The following is a 23,523-nucleotide window of genomic DNA, read 5'->3' on the forward strand; positions in this document are numbered from 1 at the left end:
TTAACCTATAGTGCATTTTTCCATATCGTTATTATCATTTGGCTATATGAAACAGAAATGAGTCACACCCCTTACCTTCTGCATGGGCATGTTCAACCTAATGGCCACTAAGGATATTTAACACGGAGGTGCCCATGTGCCCACTCTTCTGCATGGGCAATGGGCATGTTCAACCTAATGGCCAATAAGGATATTTAACACTGAGGTACCCACGTGCCCACTCTTCCTGCACCCTTTTGCAATGTGAAATGCCACCAAATTCATAATCCTTGCCCACTTTGCTCGTCTTTTCTTTATATGGAATGAACATGTGAAAGCTGATGTGCTTTTATTGTGAAGGGGAAAGTTTCTAAACGGCATATTTCCATGTGCTGAAACTAGCTGCTCACAACGTGTGGTGGACGTGACACGTTGTGAGCTTGTAAATATGCTATTTTCAGCATGCAACACCACGTCGTACGACGAAGAATATACCAGGTCTCACGTGGAATATGTTGACATGTGTGTGTGTGTGTGTGTGTGTGTGTGTGTGTGTGTGTGTGTGTGTGTGTGTGCGTGCATGCGTGTCTCTGACACTGCAGTCAAACCACACCTGGACTCACCACACCCAGTCAAACAACACCTGGACTGAAGACACCCAGTCAAAACACAGGTGGACAAAGTAAGAATGTGCACTCATTGAAAATTCATGCTAATAAATTGAAATCATAGACTAAATGTTCAAATAATTATTGTCTGTATCAATTATATCCAAGTGCATATAATGAAGCTAAACAACTATCAACTCAACAGCTGGACAAAAACAACTGATCTTGTGTTGTTACTTTTGCCTGTTTTTCTGAATAAATTGCATAGTTTCTGGAGGTATTTAATATATAATGAATGTGTGCTGTATACATGTAAAGTTATAAATTAACCTCAATGTTTAAAACATAAATGTTCTTCTCATTTCAGATGTCAGTCTGCAGGTTGATCTGAACGATTATAAGGACAGTCTGAACAGTTTTGATGAAGCGAAAGACGACATGACGGAAGAGTCTGGAACCTCCGTCACCGGCACCTACTCAGAGCTCTACATCTCAGTGGGAGAGAGTGAAGGGGTTAATCGCCAACATGAGGTGATACAGCTTGAAACAGCTTCCAACATGAAGACCTTCCATGAACCAATCAACTGCTGTAAAATATTTAAGATCCTCCTCCCTGGCAGAAAGACACCCAGCACAAGTGTTCTGACCGAAGGCATCGCTGGCATTGGAAAAACATTCTCTGTGCGCAAGTTTCTTCTGGACTGGGCAAGAGGTTTGGAGAATCAAGATATAGATCTCCTGGTTCCCTTTTCATTCCGGGAGCTGAACTTGGTCAGAGATAAGCAGTACAGCCTTCTCAACCTGATCCATGATTTCCACCCAACATTAAAGAAGGTCACAGCAGAGCAGCTCGCTGCCTGGAAAGTTTGCTTCATCTTTGATGGCCTCGATGAAGGCAGGTTTCCATTGCACTTCGACAAAAATGAAATCATCCCTGATGTCACAGTGACATCATCGGTGGATGCTCTGTTGACAAACCTCATCAAGAGGAATCTGCTCCCCTCGGCCCTCCTCTGGATAACCTCCAGACCTGCAGCAGCCAATCAGATCCCTCCTGCATATGTTGACATGGTAACAGAAGTGCGAGGGTTCACAGACCCCCAGAAGGAGAAGTACTTCAAGAAGAGATTCAGTGAAGAGAAGCTGGCCGACAGAGTCCTCTCACACTTGAAGACATCGAGGAGCCTCCACATCATGTGTTACATCCCACTCTTCTGTTGGATCATTGCTACCGTTCTGCTGGACATGTTGAGGACACACACCACCATTGGACAGCTGCCCACGACCCTGACTGAGATGTGCTGCCACTTCCTGTTGGTTCTGACAAACAGGAAGAAGCAGAAGTATGATGAGACTCATGATGTCAAAAAGAAAGCAAAAGAAAAGGGGACTCAACAGCAGCTCACTAAGACTGACAGGAAAGTTCTTCTGAACCTGGCCATGCTGGCATTTGGACATCTGGAGAAAAGTAGCATCATGTTCTACGAAGAAGACCTGGAAGAGTGTGGTCTTGATGTGAAAGACGCCTCGCTGTACTCAGGAGTGTGCACGCAGATCTTCAAGAGAGAGAGTGTGCTGTTTCAGAAAACTGTCTACAGCTTTGTTCATCTGAGCATCCAGGAGTTTATGGCTGCAGTCTACCTATACCACTGTTTCACACAGAAGAACATGAAGGTACTGAAGACATTCCTGGAAGATGAAAAATACAGGGGTAAGAGCTCCCTCTCCGACTTCCTGAAAGCTGCTATGGAAAAATCCCTGAAGAGTAAAAATGGCCACCTGGACCTACTTGTTCGGTTCCTTCATGGCCTCTCACTGGAGTCCAACCAAAGTCTGTTAGGAGGCCTGCTGGGTCAGACAAAGAAAAGTCTGTTAGGAGGTCTGCTGGGAAAAAAGGAGGAGATCCAGAAGGAGATCCAGAAAGCCATCCAGAACCTGAAGGAGATGTTAACTCGTGATGATGTCTCTCCTGACAGATGTATCAACATCTTCCACTGTCTGATGGAGATGAACGACCAATCATTACATCAGGAGATCCAACAGTTCCTGAAGTCAGAGAACAGAACAGAGAAACTGTCTGAGACCCAGTGTTCAGCTCTGGCCGTCATGCTGCAGATGTCAGAGGAGGTTCTGGAAGAGTTGGACCTGGACAAATACAACACATCAGAGGAGGGGCGAAGGAGACTGATGCCAGCTGTGAGGAACTGCAGAAAGGCTCGGTTAGTAGTCAAGTGAATAGAAACATCCTAGAGTTAATCTGCCATTACAGTTAACACTATAATTATAATTGAAGGTTGGCATAAAAGGTGTCTGCATTTCAAATAGTGATTAGTGGTATTGTGTGGTATTATGGGTATTGTCTGCATTGTCTGCATTGTTCTGCATTGTTCCACGCCCCTTTTAACACCATAAAAGACAGCCAAAATACCCAACGTTAAATCCGCTTCACTGTGGTGAAAGCACTCAGTAGAACAAGTTGAAAGGTGTCACTCACAGATCTATAAGCGTACATTGCTTTGCATCGCAACACATTGACAGCTTGTAGGTCTGATTAATTATCAAAGTGAGTCCCTCGATGTGATGTAATATAAAAAGCAAAAAAGCAGCCAAAGCTTTTGAAAGTGGTACAAAGTTGACCTAGAGGGAAAGGCGATGGAGTCACTTAATCCTCCATTCTCCAGGGACCGTGTGTGTGATATGATCTGTAGGGTCCATCCTCCAGGGACCATGTGTGTGATATGATCTGTAGGGTCCATCCTCCAGGGACCATGTGTGTGATATGATCTGTAGGGTCCATCCTCCAGGGACCATGTGTGTGATATGATCTGTAGGGTCAATCCTCCAGGGACCATGTGTGTGATATGATCTGTAGGGTCCATCCTCCAGGGACCATGTGTGTGTCATCATCTGTCTAGCATGAAGGTGCACAACACACATCCTGGCAATACTTTAAAGATAATGTTGTCCTAAGTGTAGTAGCTGGCGAATTAAATTATCAATGCTGTATAATGGCTGAATATCCATGGACAACTTAAGTTATAAGCAACATAGTTTGTCTAAGCTCCAGATTCAATAATGATATTTGAACTGCCACGGTTCTTTTAATTACTCCGTTAAAGGAGCATAAGTTAACAGTTGTTGCTTGTGAAAAGGATCAATATTAATAATATAAGACACTTCTTATAGCTGTGCATATGTTTGATGCAACGTTTGGAGCTGCTCATTTCCTTTTCTTGGGTTAACAAAAAAGAAAAGAAAAAAGTACCACATTGGATAACTCTTTCATAATTCTTATACAAGCTCACAATGCTGCGATTGGCTATTTTCAGCAAAAATCTGTCATTATGACGGCATCAAGGCCCGCCACAATACATTTTAGTCAAATAAATCAACTGTAGATTTAGTCGACTAAAACTTATGACATTTAGTCGACTAAAACTAGACTAAAACTAAAACATTCCAGGTGACTAAAATGTGACTAAAACTAAATGAAAGCTATTCAAGAGACTATGACTAAAACTAAAATCAAAATGTGCTGCCAAAAACAACACTGGACTTATAACATTGTGTAGGTTATGAAATGTTATAATATTGTAGGTTATGAAATGTTATAATATTGTAGGTTATGAAATGTTATAATATTGTAGGTTTTGAAATGTTATAATAGTGTAGGTTATGATGCATGTTATAATATTGGGGTCAAGTCAAACTAACAGTAAAGCCTACAGCTGTGGCCCAGCCTGAGGAGACAGGGAACAGAAATAGAGACTGAATGCTGGTCTCCAGCAGCTTGTTTGTAAAGCTTTTACAACGTTTAGGCAGTAAATATGCAATGTTGTTGTTCACTCCTTCAACTGCTGGTTGAAGTCTTTGATATCAAAATGTGTTGTCAAGTGGTGTCTATATCTCTGGATAACTAGATAGGAGATGTTTTAGTTAACTTCAATGACAGTGAACTAGGTATCATTTGTTTTTATAATCTCTTATTTAATCTGCATTTACAGACTTGTTGGCTGTAAACTCAGAAAGACAGACGTTGAAGTTGTGGCTTCAGCTCTCAGCTCTAATCCTTCCCATTTGAGAGAATTGGACCTCAGTGAAAACGACCTGCAGGACTCAGGACTAGTGGAGCTGCTCTGTGCTTCACTGAAGAGCCCACACTGTAGACTGGAAGTTCTAAAGTAAGATACATTTACCACATTAATTTTAATCACTTCTGTTTATTATGCACTGTATTATGTGAATATAATATGATTGCTGTGGTGAGAATATGAATAAGCTTGATATCATGCAGGTAACCCAAGCTTATGGGCCACTTTCAAAATATGTTTGAAAGTGTAGTCCTTTAAGGCAAATGTATAAGCTTCTGAGCTACTTCGTCATACAACTGGATTACACACCATAAACAGCTGATGTACAAACTCACAAGTTGAACGCGTCAAGGACGCAGCGCTTGTGAGCTTGTAGATTGTCTATTTTATACATGCGACCCGTTGTAGCTACGCCACAGTTATCAAGCTTTACCGAGGTACGCAACAGATCAACACATAATCAATATCCTGCATCTACCTACTGTACCAATCAAATATCATTATATTAGTCTAGGCCTGTGGTTCCCAAACTGAGGGTCTGGACCCCCAAGGGGGTCCCCAGATGATTAGCTTAATGTCCAACTAGTGTGGTTTCTCACTCAACAGTAAACACACCAACATACAGTTTAAGTGTATACAGACTAGTATCTGCACATTTCTAAAGGTACAATTTAATGACTTTTAAAACATTTTTAAAACCAATTTGGTAAATTGGCGAATATTACGGAAGACGCAAACACAACATGTATCTGTGCAGCCGAGTCAAACTAAATTAAATGCCTACAATTCTTGCTTGTCAGGGTATTGGGTCTTCAGTTCAAATAATTGTTATTATTAAAGATTATTAAGATAATCTCTTATTTAATCTGCATTCACAGACTTGCTGGCTGTAAACTCAGAAAGACAGACGTTGAAGCTGTGTCTTCAGCTCTCAGCTCTAATCCTTCCCATTTGAGAGAAATAGACCTCAGTGAAAACGACCTGCAGGACTCAGGACTCTGTGCTTCACTGAAGAGCCCACACTGTAAACTGGAAGTTCTAAAGTAAGATACATTTACCACATTTATTTTGATCAGTTCTGTTTTATTATATACTGTATTATGTGAATATAATATGATTGCTGTGGTGAGAATATTAATAAGCTTGATATCATGCAGGTAACCCAAGCTTATGGGCCTGAGTAGATGTTAAAATTACCCAAATATGTTTGAAAGTGTAATAATCCTTTAAGGCAAATGTATAAGCTTCTGAGCTACTTCGTCATACAACTGGATTACACACCATAAACAGCTGATGTACAAACTCACAACGCGTCGAGGACGCAACGCTTGTGAGCTTGTAGATTGTCTATTTTATACGTGCGACCCGTTGTAGCTACGCCACAGTTATCAAGCTTTACCGAGGTACGCAACAGATCAACACATAATCTATATCCTGCATCTACCTACTGTAGCCTACCAGTCAAATATCATTATATTAGTCTAGGCCTGTGGTTCCCAAACTGAGGGTCTGGACCCCCAAGGGGGTTCCCAGATGATTAGCTTAACTAGTGTGGTTTCTCACTCAACAGTAAACACACCAACATACAGTTTAAGTGTATACAGACTAGTATCTGCACATTTCAATGTAATGACTTTTAAAATATTTTTAAAACCAATTTGGTAAATTGGCGAATATTACGGAAGACGCAAACACAACATGTATCTGTGCAGCCGAGTCAAACTAAATGAAATGCCTACAATTCTTGCTTGTCAGGGTATTGGGTCCTCAGTTCAAATAATTGTTTAGGTATAATTTGTTTTGATTTCTCTTATTTAATCTGCATTCACAGACTTGCTGGCTGTAAACTCAGAAAGACAGACGTTGAAGCTGTGTCTTCAGCTCTCAGCTCTAATCCTTCCCATTTGAGAGAATTGGTCCTCAGTGAAAACGACCTGCAGGACTCAGGACTCTGTGCTTCACTGAAGAGCCCACACTGTAGACTGGAAGTTCTAAAGTAAGATACATTTACCACATTTATTTTGATCACTTCTGTTTAATTATGTACTGTATTATGTGAATATAATATGAATGCTGTGGTGAGAATGTATTAATAAGCTTGATATTGAACGCGTAATATCCCTTTAAGGCTAATGTATAGGCTACTTCGACATACAACGTGGTTGCGCACCGAAAATAGCTGATCTACAAGCTCACTGTCTCCAAATGTCTTAATGCTCAGGGTGGGATCTATGTTGGTTCTCTGCTCTACATGTAAAGTGTCTTGAGACAACTTGTTGTGAGTCGACACTTTAATAAAATTGAACTGAATTGAATCACAGCGCGTCGAGGACACAACACTTGTGAGCTTGCAGATCGGCTCTTTTCGACGTTCAACCCCTTGTAGCTACGCCACAGTTATCGAGCTTTACCGTGGTACGCATTAATACATAATCAATAGTCCGCATCTACCTACTGTACTAATCAATTATCACTCTATTAGTCTAGGTATGTGGTTCCCAAACTAAGGGTCTGGACCCCCAAGGGGGTCCCCAGAGGATTATCTTAATGTGCAGCATTGTTTTCTCACTGAACAGTAGACAAACCAACAGTATAAGTGTACAGTATACAGAGTATCTGTACATTTCTAAAGCCCAAACCACACCAAAGGGTTGGGTCGGGACAAAGTGTTTTTTAAGATAAACCACACCAATGAAACTCATTGAGTTGCATTGGTGTGGTTGATGTAAAAACAAAAAGAAAGAAAAGGTTTTGTCCCGACCCGACCCTTTGGTGTGGTTTAGGGTTTAAGGTACAATTCAATTAAATTCAATTACTTTTAAAACATTTTTAAAACCAAATTGTCAAATATTACGGAAGAAAGTCGCAAACATTGTGAAAATAGCTGATCTACAAGCTCAGTGTGAGGCATTGTGAGCTTGTACTTTGGCTATTTTCATAATATGTATCAGTGAAACTGAAAGTAATGCCTATAATTCCAAGTACTTGTCAGGTAGGGGTCTCCCAAGTTCTGATATGATTATTTACGTATAATTTGTTTTTATAATCTCTTATTTAATCTGCATTCACAGACTTGCTGGCTGTAAACTCAGAAAGACAGACGTTGAAGCTGTGTCTTCAGCTCTCAGCTCTAATCCTTCCCATTTGAGAGAATTGGACCTCAGTGAAAACGACCTGAAGGGCTCAGGACTCTGTGCTTCACTGAAGAGCCCACACTGTAGAGTGGAAGTTCTAAAGTAAGATACATTTACCACATTTATTTTAATCACTTCTGTTTATTATGCACTGTATTATGTGCATAATAATATGATTGCTGTGGTGAGAATATTAATAAGCTTGATATCATGCAGGTAACCCAAGCTTATGGGCCTGAGTAGATAAAAATACCCAAATATGTTTGAAAGTGTAATAATCCTTTAAGGCAAATGTATAAGCTTCTGAGCTACTTCGTCATACAACTGGATTACACACCATAAACAGCTGATGCACAAACTCACAACGCGTCGAGGACGCAACGCTGGTGAGCTTGTAGATTGTCTATTTTATATATGCGACCCGTTGTAGCTACGCCACAGTTATCAAGCTTTACCGAGGTACGCAACAGATCTACACATAATCAATAACCTGCATCTACCTACTGTACCAATCAAATATCATTCTATTAGTCTAGGCCTGTGGTTCCCAAACTGAGGGTCTGGACCCCCAAGGGGGTCCCCAGATGATTAGCTTAACTAGTGTGGTTTCTCACTCAACAGTAAACACACCAACATACAGTTTAAGTGTATACAGACTAGTATCTGCACATTTCAATGTAATGACTTTTAAAATATTTTTAAAACCAATTTGGTAAATTGGCGAATATTACGGAAGACGCAAACACAACATGTATCTGTGCAGCCGAGTCAAACTAAATGAAATGCCTACAATTCTTGCTTGTCAGGGTATTGGGTCCTCAGTTCAAATAATTGTTTAGGTATAATTTGTATTGATAATCTCTTATTTAATCTGCATTCACAGACTTGCTGGCTGTAAACTCAGAAAGACAGACGTTGAAGTTGTGTCTTCAGCTCTCAGCTCTAATCCTTCCCATTTGAGAGAATTGGACCTCAGTGAAAACGACCTGCAGGACTCAGGACTCTGTGCTTCACTGAAGAGCCCACACTGTAGACTGGCAGTTCTAAAGTAAGATAGGCCTACATTTACCACATTTATTTTAATCACTTATGTTTATTATGCACTGTATTATGTGAATATAATATGAATGCTGTGGTGAGAATGTATTAATAAGCTTGATATTGAACGCGTAATATCCCTTTAAGGCAAATGTATAGGCTACTTCGACATACAACGTGGTTGCGCACCGAAAATAGCTGATCTACAAGCTCACTGTCTCCAAATGTCTTAATGCTCAGGGTGGGATCTATGTTGGTTCTCTGCTCTACATGTAAAGTGTCTTGAGACAACTTGTTGTGAGTCGACACTTTAATAAAATTGAACTGAATTGAATCACAGCGCGTCGAGGACACAACACTTGTGAGCTTGCAGATCGGCTATTTTTGACGTTCAACCTTTTGTAGCTACACCACAGTTAGCGAGCTTTACCGTGGTACGCATCAATACGTAATCAATAGTCTGCATCTACCTACTGTACCAATCCATTATCATTCTATTAGTCTAGGTCTGTGGTTCCCAAACTGAGGGTCTGGACCCCCAAGGGGGTCCCTAGAGGATTATCTTAATGTGCAGCATTGTTTTCTCACTGAACAGTAGACAAACCAACAGTATAAGTGTACAGTATACAGAGTATCTGTACATTTCTAAAGCCCAAACCACACCAAAGGGTTGGGTCGGGACAAAGTGTTTTTTTAAGATAAACCACACCAATGAAACTCATTGAGTTGCATTGGTGTGGTTGATGTAAAAACAAATAGAAAGAAAAGGTTTTGTCCCGACCCGACCCTTTGGTGTGGTTTAGGATTTAAGGTACAATTAAATTACTTTTAAAACATTTTTAAAACCAAATTGTCAAATATTACAGAAGAAAGTCGCAAACATTGTGAAAATAGCTGATCTACAAGCTCACTGTGAGGCATTGTGAGCTTGTAGTTTGGCTATTTTCATAATATGTATCAGTGAAACTGAATGTAATGCCTATAATTCCAAGTACTTGTCAGGTAGGGGTCTCCCAAGTTCAGATATGATTATTTAGGTATAATTTGTTTTTATAATCTCTTATTTAATCTGCATTCACAGACTTGCTGGCTGTAAACTCAGAAAGACAGACGTTAAAGATGTGTCTTCAGCTCTCAGCTCTAATCCTTCCCATTTGAGAGAATTGGACCTCAGTGAAAACGACCTGCAGGACTCAGGACTCTGTGCTTCACTGAAGAGCCCACACTGTAGACTGGAAGTTCTAAAGTAAGATACATTTACCACATTCATTTTAATCACTTCTGTTTATTATGCACTGTATTATGTGCATAATAATATGATTGTTGTGGTGAGAATATTAATAAGCTTGATATCATGCAGGTAACCCAAGCTTATGGGCCTGAGTAGATAAAATGGAGAGACAGCGAAATCCATTCACGACGGACGACGTAGGTTGTGACTGAATCATTTTGCGTCACGACCTATAATTTTCCGTCGCGACGTATATTCGAGTACGTCCTGGCGTAAATATCAATTCGTCCCAACGGTTCAACAATTCGCCCCAACGTCGTGGCTATAAAATAATTCGTTGCAGCGTAAATAATCCGTTGTGGCGTGAGCTGGACTCGTCGCGGCAGAACGGGACTCGTCACGGCTATATCTACCCGTTTGCGACGTAATAGGTAATTCGTTGCAGCGTAAAGAATCCGTTGTGGCGTGAGCTGGACTCGTCGCGGCAGAACGGGACTCGTCGCGGCTATATCTACCCGTTTGCGACGTAATAGGTTGACTTTGGTATATTTGCGGTGGTATTGCCGCGTGCCCGGGGCCTGGCACGTGCGCCTCGCCGGTCCGATTCCGTGGAGCTCTCCGCCGTCTCCAGGCGAGCCTGAGTGGTTCTCTGGGGTTCCAGCAGGCCTTTTTCCGCGCGCATCGTGCCCGGGGAACGGCCCACGCGCCCGGGCCTGGCACCACCGCATGCACCTTGCCGGTCCGGTTCCGTGGAGCCCTTCGCCGTCCCCAGGCGACCCTGCGTTCCAGAGCTGTCACCTCTTTTGCCCACCGAAAATAGCAGATCTACCAGCTCCTACCGGCCTTCCTACATACGGGATGGCCCGACCCGCGTCTGTGGACCCCTGGGGATCACGGTAGTCCACGGTAGTCCACGGGGGTCCGTCTGTGTGTGTGTGTGTGTGTGTGTGTGTGTGTGTGTGTGTGTGTGTGTGTGTGTGTGTGTGTGTGTGTGTGTGTGTGTGTGTGTGTGTGTGTGTCGCATGCATGCGTGCGAACTTCGTGACAGTGGTGCATTACATTGTATTTTGATATGAAATAAATAATAAATAATTATTAACGAAAAACATCTAATACTATTTTAAATTGGTCTAGTAAAGTTAGTATCAGAAGCAGCAACCATGCAGAGCTATACCAATCAGATTAAATAGGCTATAAGCCTTAAACGTTTGACAAGCAATATTCAAAATACAACTATAGTTGTATTTTGCATATTGCTTGTCAAACGTTTAACGTTTGCTTCTGATTAGTTACTAACTTTACTTTACAGATCCACAAGCTCGAAAACCACCTGACGGCCCGCCCAAACGGGTCCGGGGACCCCCGGGCGGCCTTCCTACATACCTGGGGGGTCCCCGTGGACCCTTGGGGATCAAGGGGGGCCACGGGTGTCCACGTTTGCGGAGACGCTGCCTTCATATTAGCCTACTTTAATAACAAGCAGCTGATCTACAATTGACAATTTGACATGTCATTGCGTCGTATTCTGTCTGTCTTTCACGCACGCACGCAGACATGTCACAGACCACCACATAACCATATTTGTATGGCCATATCGTTTATAGGCCTTATAGCTGAATAGCGCCGGCCGTCGGGGGTTCATTTGGTTCCAACCGTCCCATTATGGTCAACACTTATGATATGCTATTGCATTCTTCCAACTAAAGATTTAAATATGAATCTGGCAGCTCCGAAAATAGCAGAAGATGTAATGCAGTAAATGACATGGCACGGACTGGCTCAGAAAATCTCCCTGCATCATTATATCAAAACCAGGCCTATACTGAATGTAGGCAATTGAATTCCATTACTTTTGTTTCAATCAACTGAACTAGACCAATAAAATAGTAGGCTAGTATTTATGTTTTTCGTTAATAATAATACATGCTAATTATTATTGAACGGTAAGTATGCTGGTATGTACGCTAGGGTACACTATAAGCTTGTAGATCTGTTTATTTTAAGCATGCCGCCGCATTCTGTCAGAATCTCGTGTGTGTGTGTGTGTGTGTGTGTGTGTGTGTGTGTGTGTGTGTGTGTGTGTGTGTGTGTGTGTGTGTGTGTGTGTGTGTGCACACATGTGCACACATGTGTGCTATATATGTTATAGCTCTAGAGACGCAGAGACAGAGACATATTTATTTAAAATAATCCTGTCTCGCACGGCCTATATAGAGCCAATGAACGGAGCACATCCCCCCCCCCCCCCCCCTCTCTCTCTCTCTCTCTCTCTCTCTCTCTCTCTCTCAGCACACGCTGTGCTGTGATATCAATCAGTCGGCAAATGATCATTGAGTAACGTTAGCTCTGACTCGCACATTATGTGAGATCACATATAAAAGGCCTTTAATATAGCCACAGATCATATAGGAATAGGCTTGGGCACTACCCTACCATCTCTCTATAGTGGGGCACCGACGATCTGCAAGCTCACAACGCGCTGCATGTGGACGCAACACTTGGAGCTTGTAGATGCGCACCACAGATCATACAGGGCGTGTGTTCCAGCTAACCCTATAGCATAACACACACACAAGCAACAGTATAGACATCTATTCATCATTATTTATTTCAAATCAAAATACAATGTAATGCTGCACCACTGTCATGAAGTTCGCATGCACGCACGCATGCGACACACACACACACACACACACACACACACACACACACACACATGTTTGCTTTCATTCGCTGTATGATACATTAGGGGATATAGACCCGCTGCGGCCCAGCGATAATCAACCGCTGTCCGCTGCGATGCGTGAGCTTGTAGATCAGATGCCGACAGACAGACAGACAGTCTGTCTGTCTGTCTGTCTGTCTGTCGGCATCTGATCTACAAGCTCACGCATCGCAGCGGACAGCGGTTGATTATCGCTGGGCCGCAGCGGGTCAGGGGGGGGGGATGTGCTCCGTTCATTGGCTCTATATAGGCCGTGCGAGACAGGATTATTTTAAATAAATATGTCTCTGTCTCTGCGTCTCTAGAGCTATAACATATATAGCACACATGTGTGCACATGTGTGTGCGCGCGCACACACACACACACACACACACACACACACACACACGAGATTCTGACAGAATGCGGCGGCATGCTTAAAATAAACAGATCTACAAGCTTATAGTGTACCATAGCGTACATACCAGCGTACTTACCGTTCAATAATAATTAGCATGTATTATTATTAACGTAATGGAATTCAATTGCCTACATTCAGTATAGGCCTGGTTTTGATATAATGATGCAGGGAGATTTTCTGAGCCAGTCCGTGCCATGTCATTTACTGCATTACATCTTCTGCTATTTTCGGAGCTGCCAGATTAATATTTAAATCTTTAGTTGGAAGAATGCAATAGCATATCATAAGTGTTGACCATAATGGGATGGTTGGAACCAAATGAACCCCCGACGGCCGGCGCTATTCAGCTATAAGGCCTATAAACGATATGGCCATACAAATATGGTTATGTGGTGGTCTGTGACATGTCTGCGTGCGTGCGTGAAAGACAGACAGAATACGACGCAATGACATGTCAAATTGTCAATTGTAGATCAGCTGCTTGTTATTAAAGTAGGCTAATATGAAGGCAGCGTCTCCGCAAACGTGGACACCCGTGGCCCCCCTTGATCCCCAAGGGTCCACGGGGACCCCCCAGGTATGTAGGAAGGCCGCCCGGGGGTCCCCGGACCCGTTTGGGCGGCCCGTCAGGTGGTTTTCGAGCTTGTGGATCTGTAAAGTAAAGTTAGTAACTAATCAGAAGCAAACGTTAAACGTTTGACAAGCAATATGCAAAATACAACTATAGTTGTATTTTGAATATTGCTTGTCAAACGTTTAAGGCTTATAGCCTATTTAATCTGATTGGTATAGCTCTGCATGGTTGCTGCTTCTGATACTAACTTTACTAGACCAATTTAAAATAGTATTAGATGTTTTGCGTTAATAATAATTTATTATTTATTTCAAATCAAAATACAATGTAATGCACCACTGTCACGAAGTTCGCACGCACGCATGCGACACACACACACACACACACACACACACACACACACACACACACACACACAGACGGACCCCCGTGGACTACCGTGATCCCCAGGGGTCCACAGACGCGGGTCGGGCCATCCCGTATGTAGGAAGGCCGGTAGGAGCTGGTAGATCTGCTATTTTCGGTGGGCAAAAGAGGTGACAGCTCTGGAACGCAGGGTCGCCTGGGGACGGCGAAGGGCTCCACGGAACCGGACCGGCAAGGTGCACGCGGTGGTGCCAGGCCCGGGCGCGTGGGCCGTTCCCCGGGCACGATGCGCGCGGAAAAAGGCCTGCTGGAACCCCAGAGAACCACTCAGGCTCGCCTGGAGACGGCGGAGAGCTCCACGGAATCGGACCGGCGAGGCGCACGTGCCGGGCCCCGGGCACGCGGCAATACCACCGCAAATATACCAAAGTCAACCTATTACGTCGCAAACGGGTAGATATAGCCGCGACGAGTCCCGTTCTGCCGCGACGAGTCCAGCTCACGCCACTACGGATTCTTTACGCTGCAACGAATTACCTATTACGTCGCAAACGGGTAGATATAGCCGCGACGAGTCCCGTTCTGCCGCGACGAGTCCAGCTCACGCCACAACGGATTCTTTACGCTGCAACGAATTACCTATTACGTCGCAAACGGGTAGATATAGCCGCGACGAGTCCCGTTCTGCCGCGACGGAAAATAATAGTCAACCTATTACGTCGCAAACGGGTAGATATAGCCGCGACGAGTCCCGTTCTGCCGCGACGGAAAATAATAGGTCGCGGCTTACGTCTCCGCCGCGTCTGGATTTCGCTCCACCTGATAAAATGACCCAAATATGTTTGAAAGTGTAATAATCCTTTAAGGCAAATGTATAAGCTTCTGAGCTACTTCGTCATACAACTGGATTACACACCATAAACAGCTGATGTACAAACTCACAACGCGTCGAGGACGAAATGCTACAATTCTTGCTTGTCAGGGTATTGGGTCCTCAGTTCAAATCATTGTTTAGGTATCATTTGTTTTTATAATATCTTATTTAATCTGCATTCACAGACTTGCTGGCTGTAAACTCAGAAAGACAGACGTTGAAGATGTGTCTTCAGCTCTCATCTCTAATCCTTCCCATTTGAGAGAATTGGACCTCAGTGAAAACGACCTGAAGGACTCAGGACTAGTGGAGCTGCTCTGTGCTTCACTGAAGAGCCCACACTGTAGACTGGAAGTTCTAAAGTAAGATACATTTACCACATTTATTTTGATCACTTCTGTTTTATTATGTACTGTATTATGTGAATAATATGAATGCTGTGGTGAGACTGTATTAATAAACTTGATATTGAACGCGTAATATCCCTTTAAGGCAAATGTATAGGCTACTTCGACATTCTCATTTGTTTTTATATCAAGTCCATACAAATAAAAATGTAATGACTTCCTTAAAACTAAAACGTGCTGCGTGATGACTGATGTCGTGAAAGCCAATAAAAATTAAGCTCACCCGTTTGAGTCCCATTCCTGCGCGTCCGTCCAAACACAGCTGCTACTGATTACAGAAATCATCCGTTTTTAATCTCATTCAAGATGACATCCAGACTCGTTTTAAACGTAATCATCACGCTAACATAATGTATATGGTCATGTGTACAGGTTAGAGATAACCCCCTAGCTTTGCTGCAGGTATCTCTGTCACTTGTAAACAAACCACTGTGCATGTGCGTGCACGTGGCCGTGCATGAGACGGACCTACGTCCCCATAGCCTGGAGGGATGCAACGCTCTGATTGGTTCAGAAACTAAGATCCTGCCATCTGAGGCTGAAACTTCAAAATAAAATGCACAAAGGCTATTTCACTACACCTTTAATTTAATGCCTACAATTCCAAGTGCTTCTAAGGGTGGGGGGGTCCCAGTTAAATATATAAGTCTTTTGGGGGCTCCCAGTTTAATATATAAGTATTTTGGGGGTTCCCAGTTCAAATATGATTATGTTGGGGGTTCAGGGTTTGTTTTAATGGAACTAAAACATCCAGGTGTGAAGGCACCCTAAGTGGGACAAGAGAGTCCTTGAAGCAGGTTTTAAATCCAGGAATAATGCATATTATAAATGTGTCATTCATTCATTCATTCATTCATTCATTCATTCATTCATTCATTCATTCATTCATTCATTCATTCATTCATGTATGATTCCATCTGGTGTTTTAGACTGGCTCACTGCGGCTTGTCAGAGAGATGCTGTGAAGCTCTGGCCTCAGCTGTAAGCTCTAATCCCTCCCTAAGAGAGTTGGACCTGAGCCTCAACGTGGTGAATGATTCAGTCCTGAAGAACTGCAAGTGAGTAGACTTGGGCTGTGTCCATGTTGGACAGTGCAGTGTTTCCCTTTACAGTGTATTCACTCTGACACAACGCCATGCATGCAGAGAGAACAATGCAGTGCCTCAAAGAAACTATAGGATAGCAGGTCAACAATGAACATCTGTCACAATAGACATTAAAATACTTTTTAATGTCAAGGACCCCCAAATTGACACTCATTAGCCCCACGGACCCCTATTTGAAAAGATATTCCAGGGACCCCCATAAGAGAAGATTTTTACGGCTCTAGCAGTGATTCTCAACCTGTTTAATTTCAAGGACCCCCAGTTTGACATACATTAGTCTACGGACCCCCATTTAATGGGATTTCTATCTCTGAGACCCCAATTCATATTGCAAAATCAATGAAACACTGTAGTGTCAGCTAGTGGAGACGTTGTGTTAGACAGTCAGACATTGGTGCATTGTTGTTCTACTTCCTACAGAGTGAAACACTGTAGTGTCAGCTAGTGGAGACGTTGTGTTAGACAGTCAGACATTGATGCATTGTTGTTCTACTTCCTACAGAGTGAAACATGGAGGAGAAGATGGGTTTAATTCTACGCTCATTTCAAAACGTGAGTATCTGTCTGTCTGTGTCAACATCACACGTTAACATTTTATACACTGTTGTATACTTGGTTGATGTTGTCCTGAAAACTCTTGTGCTCTCTACTCTGTGCTCTTGGCCTGGTCCTTAACACCATCAAGATGAGGTCATGTGGTTTGACAGAAACAATGGGCCTCTTTCACTAACCTGGTCGTAAATAACATGTATTTCGTCTATATTTGGCATGAGTTAAATTCTGACGTGCGATGCATGAAAGGTGGTGCAGAGCCGTGATGTGTGCGGATCACAGGTGTGTCTCGTTTTTGTTAGAAAGTCACAAGAGATCTCCGTGTTGATCATTTGCATTGTTCCACGCTCCATTTGACGCCATACGAGACAACTGGAAATAAAAATCACACTTGTGTGAACTGAGCGGTGCAACTATACATTTATTGGTATAGTTACTGCTCTGTACTGTATTGTAGTGGGCTGTGCTCTATGCTGTACTTTGAAAATGACAGAGTTACCGTGTGGGGGTCCCCGGAACATCCAGACCCCCAGGAACGTACCCAGGGGGCCGGGACGGTTCTGGCAAGCCTTTGTGCGTCCGAAATGGTTGAGAAATGACAGAGTTACCGCTTTGCAGCTTTCCGTGCTCGGACAGAGAGACAGACACGTTCACATAGAAGACAGACACGTACACATAGAGACAGACACGTACACATATAGAGACAGACACGTAGACATAGAGACAGACACGTAGACATAGAGACAGACACATACACAGAGACAGACACGTACACATAGAGACAGACACGTACACATAGAGACAGACACGTACACATAGAAGACAGACACGTACACAGAGACAGACACGTACACATAAAGACAGACACGTACACATAGAGACAGACACGTACACATAGAGACAGACACGTTCACAGAGAGACAGACACGTACACATAGAGACAGACACGTACACAGAGAGACAGACACGTTCACATAGAGACAGACACGTACACATAGAGACAGACACGTTCACATAGAGACAGGCACGCACACATAGAGACAGACACGTACACATAGACAGACACGTACACAGAGAGACAGACACGTACACAGAGAGACAGACACGTACACATAGAGACATACACGTACACAGAGAGACAGACACGTACACAGAGAGACAGACACGTACACAGAGAGACAGACACGTACACAGAGAGACAGACACGTACACAGAGAGACAGACACGTACACATAGAGACAGACACGTACACATAGAGACAGACACGTACACAGAGAGACAGACACGTACACAGAGAGACAGACACGTACACATAGAGTGTGTGTGTGACCGCGCATGTGTGTGTGACCGCGACTGCGCATGTGTGTCCGCACGCGCATGTCTGTGTCCGCGCGTGACTGCGTGCGTGTGTGTGTTCGCGCGTGACTGTGCGCGTGTGTGTGTGTGTGACTGCACGCGTGTGTGTCCTCGTGCGTGTGTGTGTGTCCGTGCATGTGTGTGTGGTTCAGTACCCCTAATTGTTCCCGATGTGCTGGTTGGTGCCTTGCATGGTTTCAGCTGCCATCGGTGTATGAATGTGTGTGCGTGTGTGTGTGTGTGTGTGTGTGTGTGTGTGTGTGTGTGTGCGCACGTGTGTGTGTGTGCCCGCGCGTGTGTGTCCACGCGTGTGTGTCCACGCGTGGGTGTGTCCGCGCATGTGTGTGTGTGTGACCGTGCATGTGTGGGTGTGCGACGTGCATGTGTGTGTGACCGCGACTGCGCGCGTGTGTGTGACCGCGCATGTGTGCGTGTGACTGAGTGTGTGTGTGACCGCGCATGTGTGTGTGTGACTGTGACTGTGTGTGTGTGTGTGTGTGACTGTGAGTGTGTGTGTGACCGTGCGTGTGTGTGTGTGACCGTGCATGTGTGTGTGTGACTGCGACTGTGAATGTGTTTGTGACTGTGAGTGGATGTGTATGTGACCGCGCATATGTGTGTGTGACCACGCATGTGTGTGACCGCGCATGTGTGTGTGTGTGTGTGTGTGTGTGTGTGTGTGTGTGACTGCGCGTGTGTGTGTGTGTGACTGTGCGTGTGTGTTTGTGCGCGACTGTGCATGTGTGTTTGTGTGTGTGTGTGTGTGTGTGTGTGTGTGTGCGTGTGCGACCGTGCATGTGTGTGTGTGTGTGTGTGTGTGTGCGACCATGCATGTGTGTGTGTGTGTGTGTGTGTGTGTGTGTGTGTGTGTGTGTGTGTGTGTGTGTGTGTGCTCTGGTTTCTCTATCTTTGTGGGGACACAAATCTGTTTACACAGTCACGTCATGGGGACCATTTTCCTTATGGGGACAAAAAAGCAGGTCCCCATGAGGGAAACCGTTAAAAAAACAACCCAGGAGATGCTTTATATGTGCCTGTGAAGTTTTAGCATTGGCCCATAAGGGACGTTTTTTGATCATCATGACTGTGTTAAGTGGTGCTCAGTAGCTCCCCCTAATGGTTTTGGCTGCTATTGCACTCATTCTCACACACACTTTCACACACTCTTTTTTGTGGCCACACCCACATCATTATGTGGCCGCACCCACACAATTATGTGGCCCCACCCACCCTGTTCCCCACAAGGAGGGATTATACCATCAAATTGAGTGTTAACAGGTGTAACAGAACAGTAGATTCCAGTGAAGATAGCAGCAAAAGCAAAACACAAGGTAAGCTATTTTTTTCGTGAATGAACAATTAATAAAAACAGTGCTCAACCACAGATATTTGAAAAATCACTATAACCAGTATTTGACCATAACATGTTGTGAATTAACTCTGATTATTAAGCTAGCTCAGTTAGCTAAGTTAGCTCAAATGGCTCACATGGGCTGAAGACAGTTGGCATTTAGATCAGTTAGAGGGATTGCTTGTCCTGTACTTTCAGGTTAGTAATGACCTTAACTACTGTTTTTGTTACACAAATAATCTTGTGATGAAGTTAAGACACTTAGCTTCAGTTTAGGTTCAGATATAAGGATGATGTTGTTTGGTGGTAATTTCATGTAATGTAATCCAATGTGGGCTCCTGAAACGTTTATTTTGCTATTATTTTCTGTGAAAATAGTCAGAATGGGTATACAATTTTGTTTTTGTGTTAGGACTTTCTACTGTATAAAGTATATATGTTGAGTTTGGTCCAGTGCTGTAGCATTAGCTTCCTTTAGCTGCTGGCTTTCTGTGTAGCACTGTAGCAGTGCAGCCAGTGACTCTGCAATGATGTGATATTGAAGAAAATGGTATTGTACTGTAAAGAAAGAAGAGATACCTGTAAAGAGAAAATATGGATTATGATGAATATTATGCAATGAAATGTGATTATTTGTATGACAGTAGTGGTACTACAGTAGTGGTAGATATAATTGTAAAGTTTCTAAGTGGGAACACAAATCACCTGATTAAAATGAACGAATGGGCTTTTTGCCAAATTGATTGATTCAGACAGAGTTTGATAACCAGCTGATCATTTGAAGCAGTTATGATGGAGCAGATAGACATAATGCATACTCTTTTCTTTCTTCTTAAGTCTGAAATGCCACGAAGGATCACCCCCCTTAAGGATGCTACATGCCATGTCCTTTCAAGGACTGACAAAACAGAAGAATTGGAGGTGAAGTTCATCAATGCAGTGAAAGGTACAGTAAGGTGTTTTCTAAGGGTTTTTAGGTAATAATTACATGATACACAATGTACTGTCTATAAAACATCTAAAATGACCTGATGAGCATCAAAAAACCAGACGACTTGTAGTCTGGTCCCCATGAGAAACTAACACATTGTGTTAAGAAATGTCCCCACAAAGCCCGTTTGATTTTAAGATGTGTGAAAACAGAGGTTGGTAAGATAGAAAATAATGTTCATTATGATGTTCTCTCTGACTTTTTGTACATGCTGGCATGCATCTCCTCTGGGAGATACTGTCAGCATAATTGTTCACTCATTTTATATTGTATAAAGTTTACCTTATAACTGTTGGGTTCTTATATCATATTCTGAAATGTCGTTTTACTAAATGTATTACAGATGACCAGCATCACAGCTGAAGACGTGGCTTCAGATGACCCTTGTCCTTCCCCATCTATTAACCAGATGGATGCTGCTGCTTCTCCAAGCAAGGTTCAACATGTATATCCATATCCATCACTTTTTCAAGTTATGTTTTTCTCCATATATATCTGAGCATTTATGATGATTGACATGATCATGTATAATGAACATTATTTTCTATCTTACCAACCTCTATTTTCACACATCTTAAAATCAAACGGGCTTTGTGGGGACATTTCTTGTTTGTTGGGTTTGTTGGGTATTTGAGTAAAAACTGTGTGAAATGTTTTAATATGGTCCCCATAAGGAAAACCAGACGACTTGTAGTCTGGTCCCCATGAGAAACTAACACATTGTGTTAAGAAATGTCCCCACAAAGCCTGTTTGATTTTAAGATGTGTGAAAACAGAGGTTGGTAAGATAGAAAATAATGTTCATTATGATGTTGTTCTCTCTGACTTTTTGTGCATGCTGCAATGCATCTCCTCTGGGAGATACTGTCAGCATAGCCTCGGTACCAGGCTTTCATTTTTGTTGGTGCAAAAATTGAAAGCCTGGAGGAACGCATTGGCCGCTCTGGTCTAAAAGTGGGAGTCAACCCTTCCGGGTGGGCGTCGCTCCAAATGATGTGACGTAGCGCTGCACTAGGGGGGAGAGGAGGGGCCGGGGGTGACGGACAGATCGATGAGATCCAATCAGGGCGTGCGCAAATCTCAGCCGCGACCCACCCCTCTAGACCAGAAACCTAACACGTTAGCTCAGGCTACTGTCAGCATAATTGTTCACTCGTTTTATATTGTATAAAGTTTACCTTATAACTGTTGGGTTCTTATATCATATTCTGAAATGTCGTTTTACTAAATGTATTACAGATGACCAGCATCACAGCTGAAGACGTGGCTTCAGATGACCCTTGTCCTTCCCTATCTATGAACCAGATGGATGCTGCTGCTTCTCCAAGCAAGGTTCAACAGGTATATCCATATCCATCACTTTTTCAAGTTATGTTTTTCTCTATATACATATATGAGCATTTATGATGATTGACATGATAATGTATAATGAACATTATTTTCTATCTTACCAACCTCTATTTTCACACATCTTAAAATCAAACTGGCTTTGTGGGGACATTTCTTGTTTGTTGGGTTTGTTGGGTATTTGAGTAAAAACTGTGTGAAATGTTTTAATCTGGTCCCCATAAGGAAAACCAGACGACTTGTAGTCTGGTCCCCATGAGAAACTAACACATTGTGTTAAGAAATGTCCCCACAAAGCCTGTTTGATTTTAAGATGTGTGAAAACAGAGGTTGGTAAGATAGAAAATAATGTTCATTATGATGTTCTCTCTGACTTTTTGTGCATGCTGCCATGCATCTCCTCTGGGAGATACTGTCAGCATAGCCTCGGTACCAGGCTTTCATTTTTGTTGGTGCAAAAATTGAAAGCCTGGAGGAACGCATTGGCCGCTCTGGTCTAAAAGTGGGAGTCAACCCTTCCGTGTGGGCGTCGCTCCAAATGATGTGACGTAGCGCTGCACTAGGGGGGAGAGGAGGGGCCGGGGGTGACGGACAGATCGATGAGATCCAATCAGGGCGTGCGCAAATCTCAGCCGCGACCCACCCCTCTAGACCGGAAACCTAACACGTTAGCTCAGGCTACTGTCAACATAATTGTTCACTCGTTTTATATTGTATAAAGTTTACCTTATAACTGTTGGGTTCTTATATCATATTCTGAAATGTCGTTTTACTAAATGTATTACAGATGACCAGCATCACAGCTGAAGACGTGGCTTCAGATGACCCTTGTCCTTCCCTATCTATGAACCAGATGGATGCTGCTGCTTCTCCAAGCAAGGTTCAACAGGTATATATATCCATATCCATCACTTTTTCAAGTTATGTTTTTCTCTATATACATATCTGAGCATTTATGATGATTGACATGATAATGTATAATGAACATTATTTTCTATCTTACCAACCTCTGTTTTCACACATCTTAAAATCAAACAGGCTTTGTGGAGACATTTCTTGTTTGTTGGGTTTGTTGGGTATTTGAGTAAAAACTGTGTGAAATGTTTTAATCTGGTCCCCATAAGGAAAACCAGACGACTTGTAGTCTGGTCCCCATGAGAAACTAACACATTGTGTTAAGAAATGTCCCCACAAAGCCTGTTTGATTTTAAGATGTGTGAAAACAGAGGTTGGTAAGATAGAAAATAATGTTCATTATGATGTTGTTCTCTCTGACTTTTTGTACATGCTGGCATGCATCTCCTCTGGGAGATACTGTCAGCATAATTGTTCGCTCATTTTATATTGTATAAAGTTTACCTTATAACTGTTGGGTTCTTATATCATATTCTG

General features: G+C 42.9%; 1 protein-coding gene across 1 annotated transcript in view; it reads left to right on the forward strand.

Annotated features, from left to right (window-relative positions):
* Positions 1-985: 985 nt before the first annotated feature.
* LOC310861361 (protein NLRC3-like) overlaps positions 986-23,523 on the forward strand; it is a gene marked incomplete at its 3' end in the record, with an annotated part of 29,267 nt that continues 6,729 nt past the window's right edge. The window contains exons 1-7 of the mRNA XM_083768779.1: positions 986-2,806; positions 4,592-4,768; positions 5,557-5,668; positions 8,748-8,807; positions 13,765-13,784; positions 16,358-16,486; positions 17,037-17,086. Of these exons, the coding sequence (XP_083624905.1) occupies positions 1,026-2,806; positions 4,592-4,768; positions 5,557-5,668; positions 8,748-8,807; positions 13,765-13,784; positions 16,358-16,486; positions 17,037-17,086 (2,329 nt within the window). The 5' untranslated portion in view covers positions 986-1,025. The remainder of the gene's footprint in view (positions 2,807-4,591; positions 4,769-5,556; positions 5,669-8,747; positions 8,808-13,764; positions 13,785-16,357; positions 16,487-17,036; positions 17,087-23,523) is intronic.

Source organism: Protomyctophum parallelum, assembly GCF_964188405.1.
Source record: "Protomyctophum parallelum genome assembly, chromosome: 7".
Taxonomy (NCBI): domain Eukaryota; kingdom Metazoa; phylum Chordata; class Actinopteri; order Myctophiformes; family Myctophidae; genus Protomyctophum; species Protomyctophum parallelum.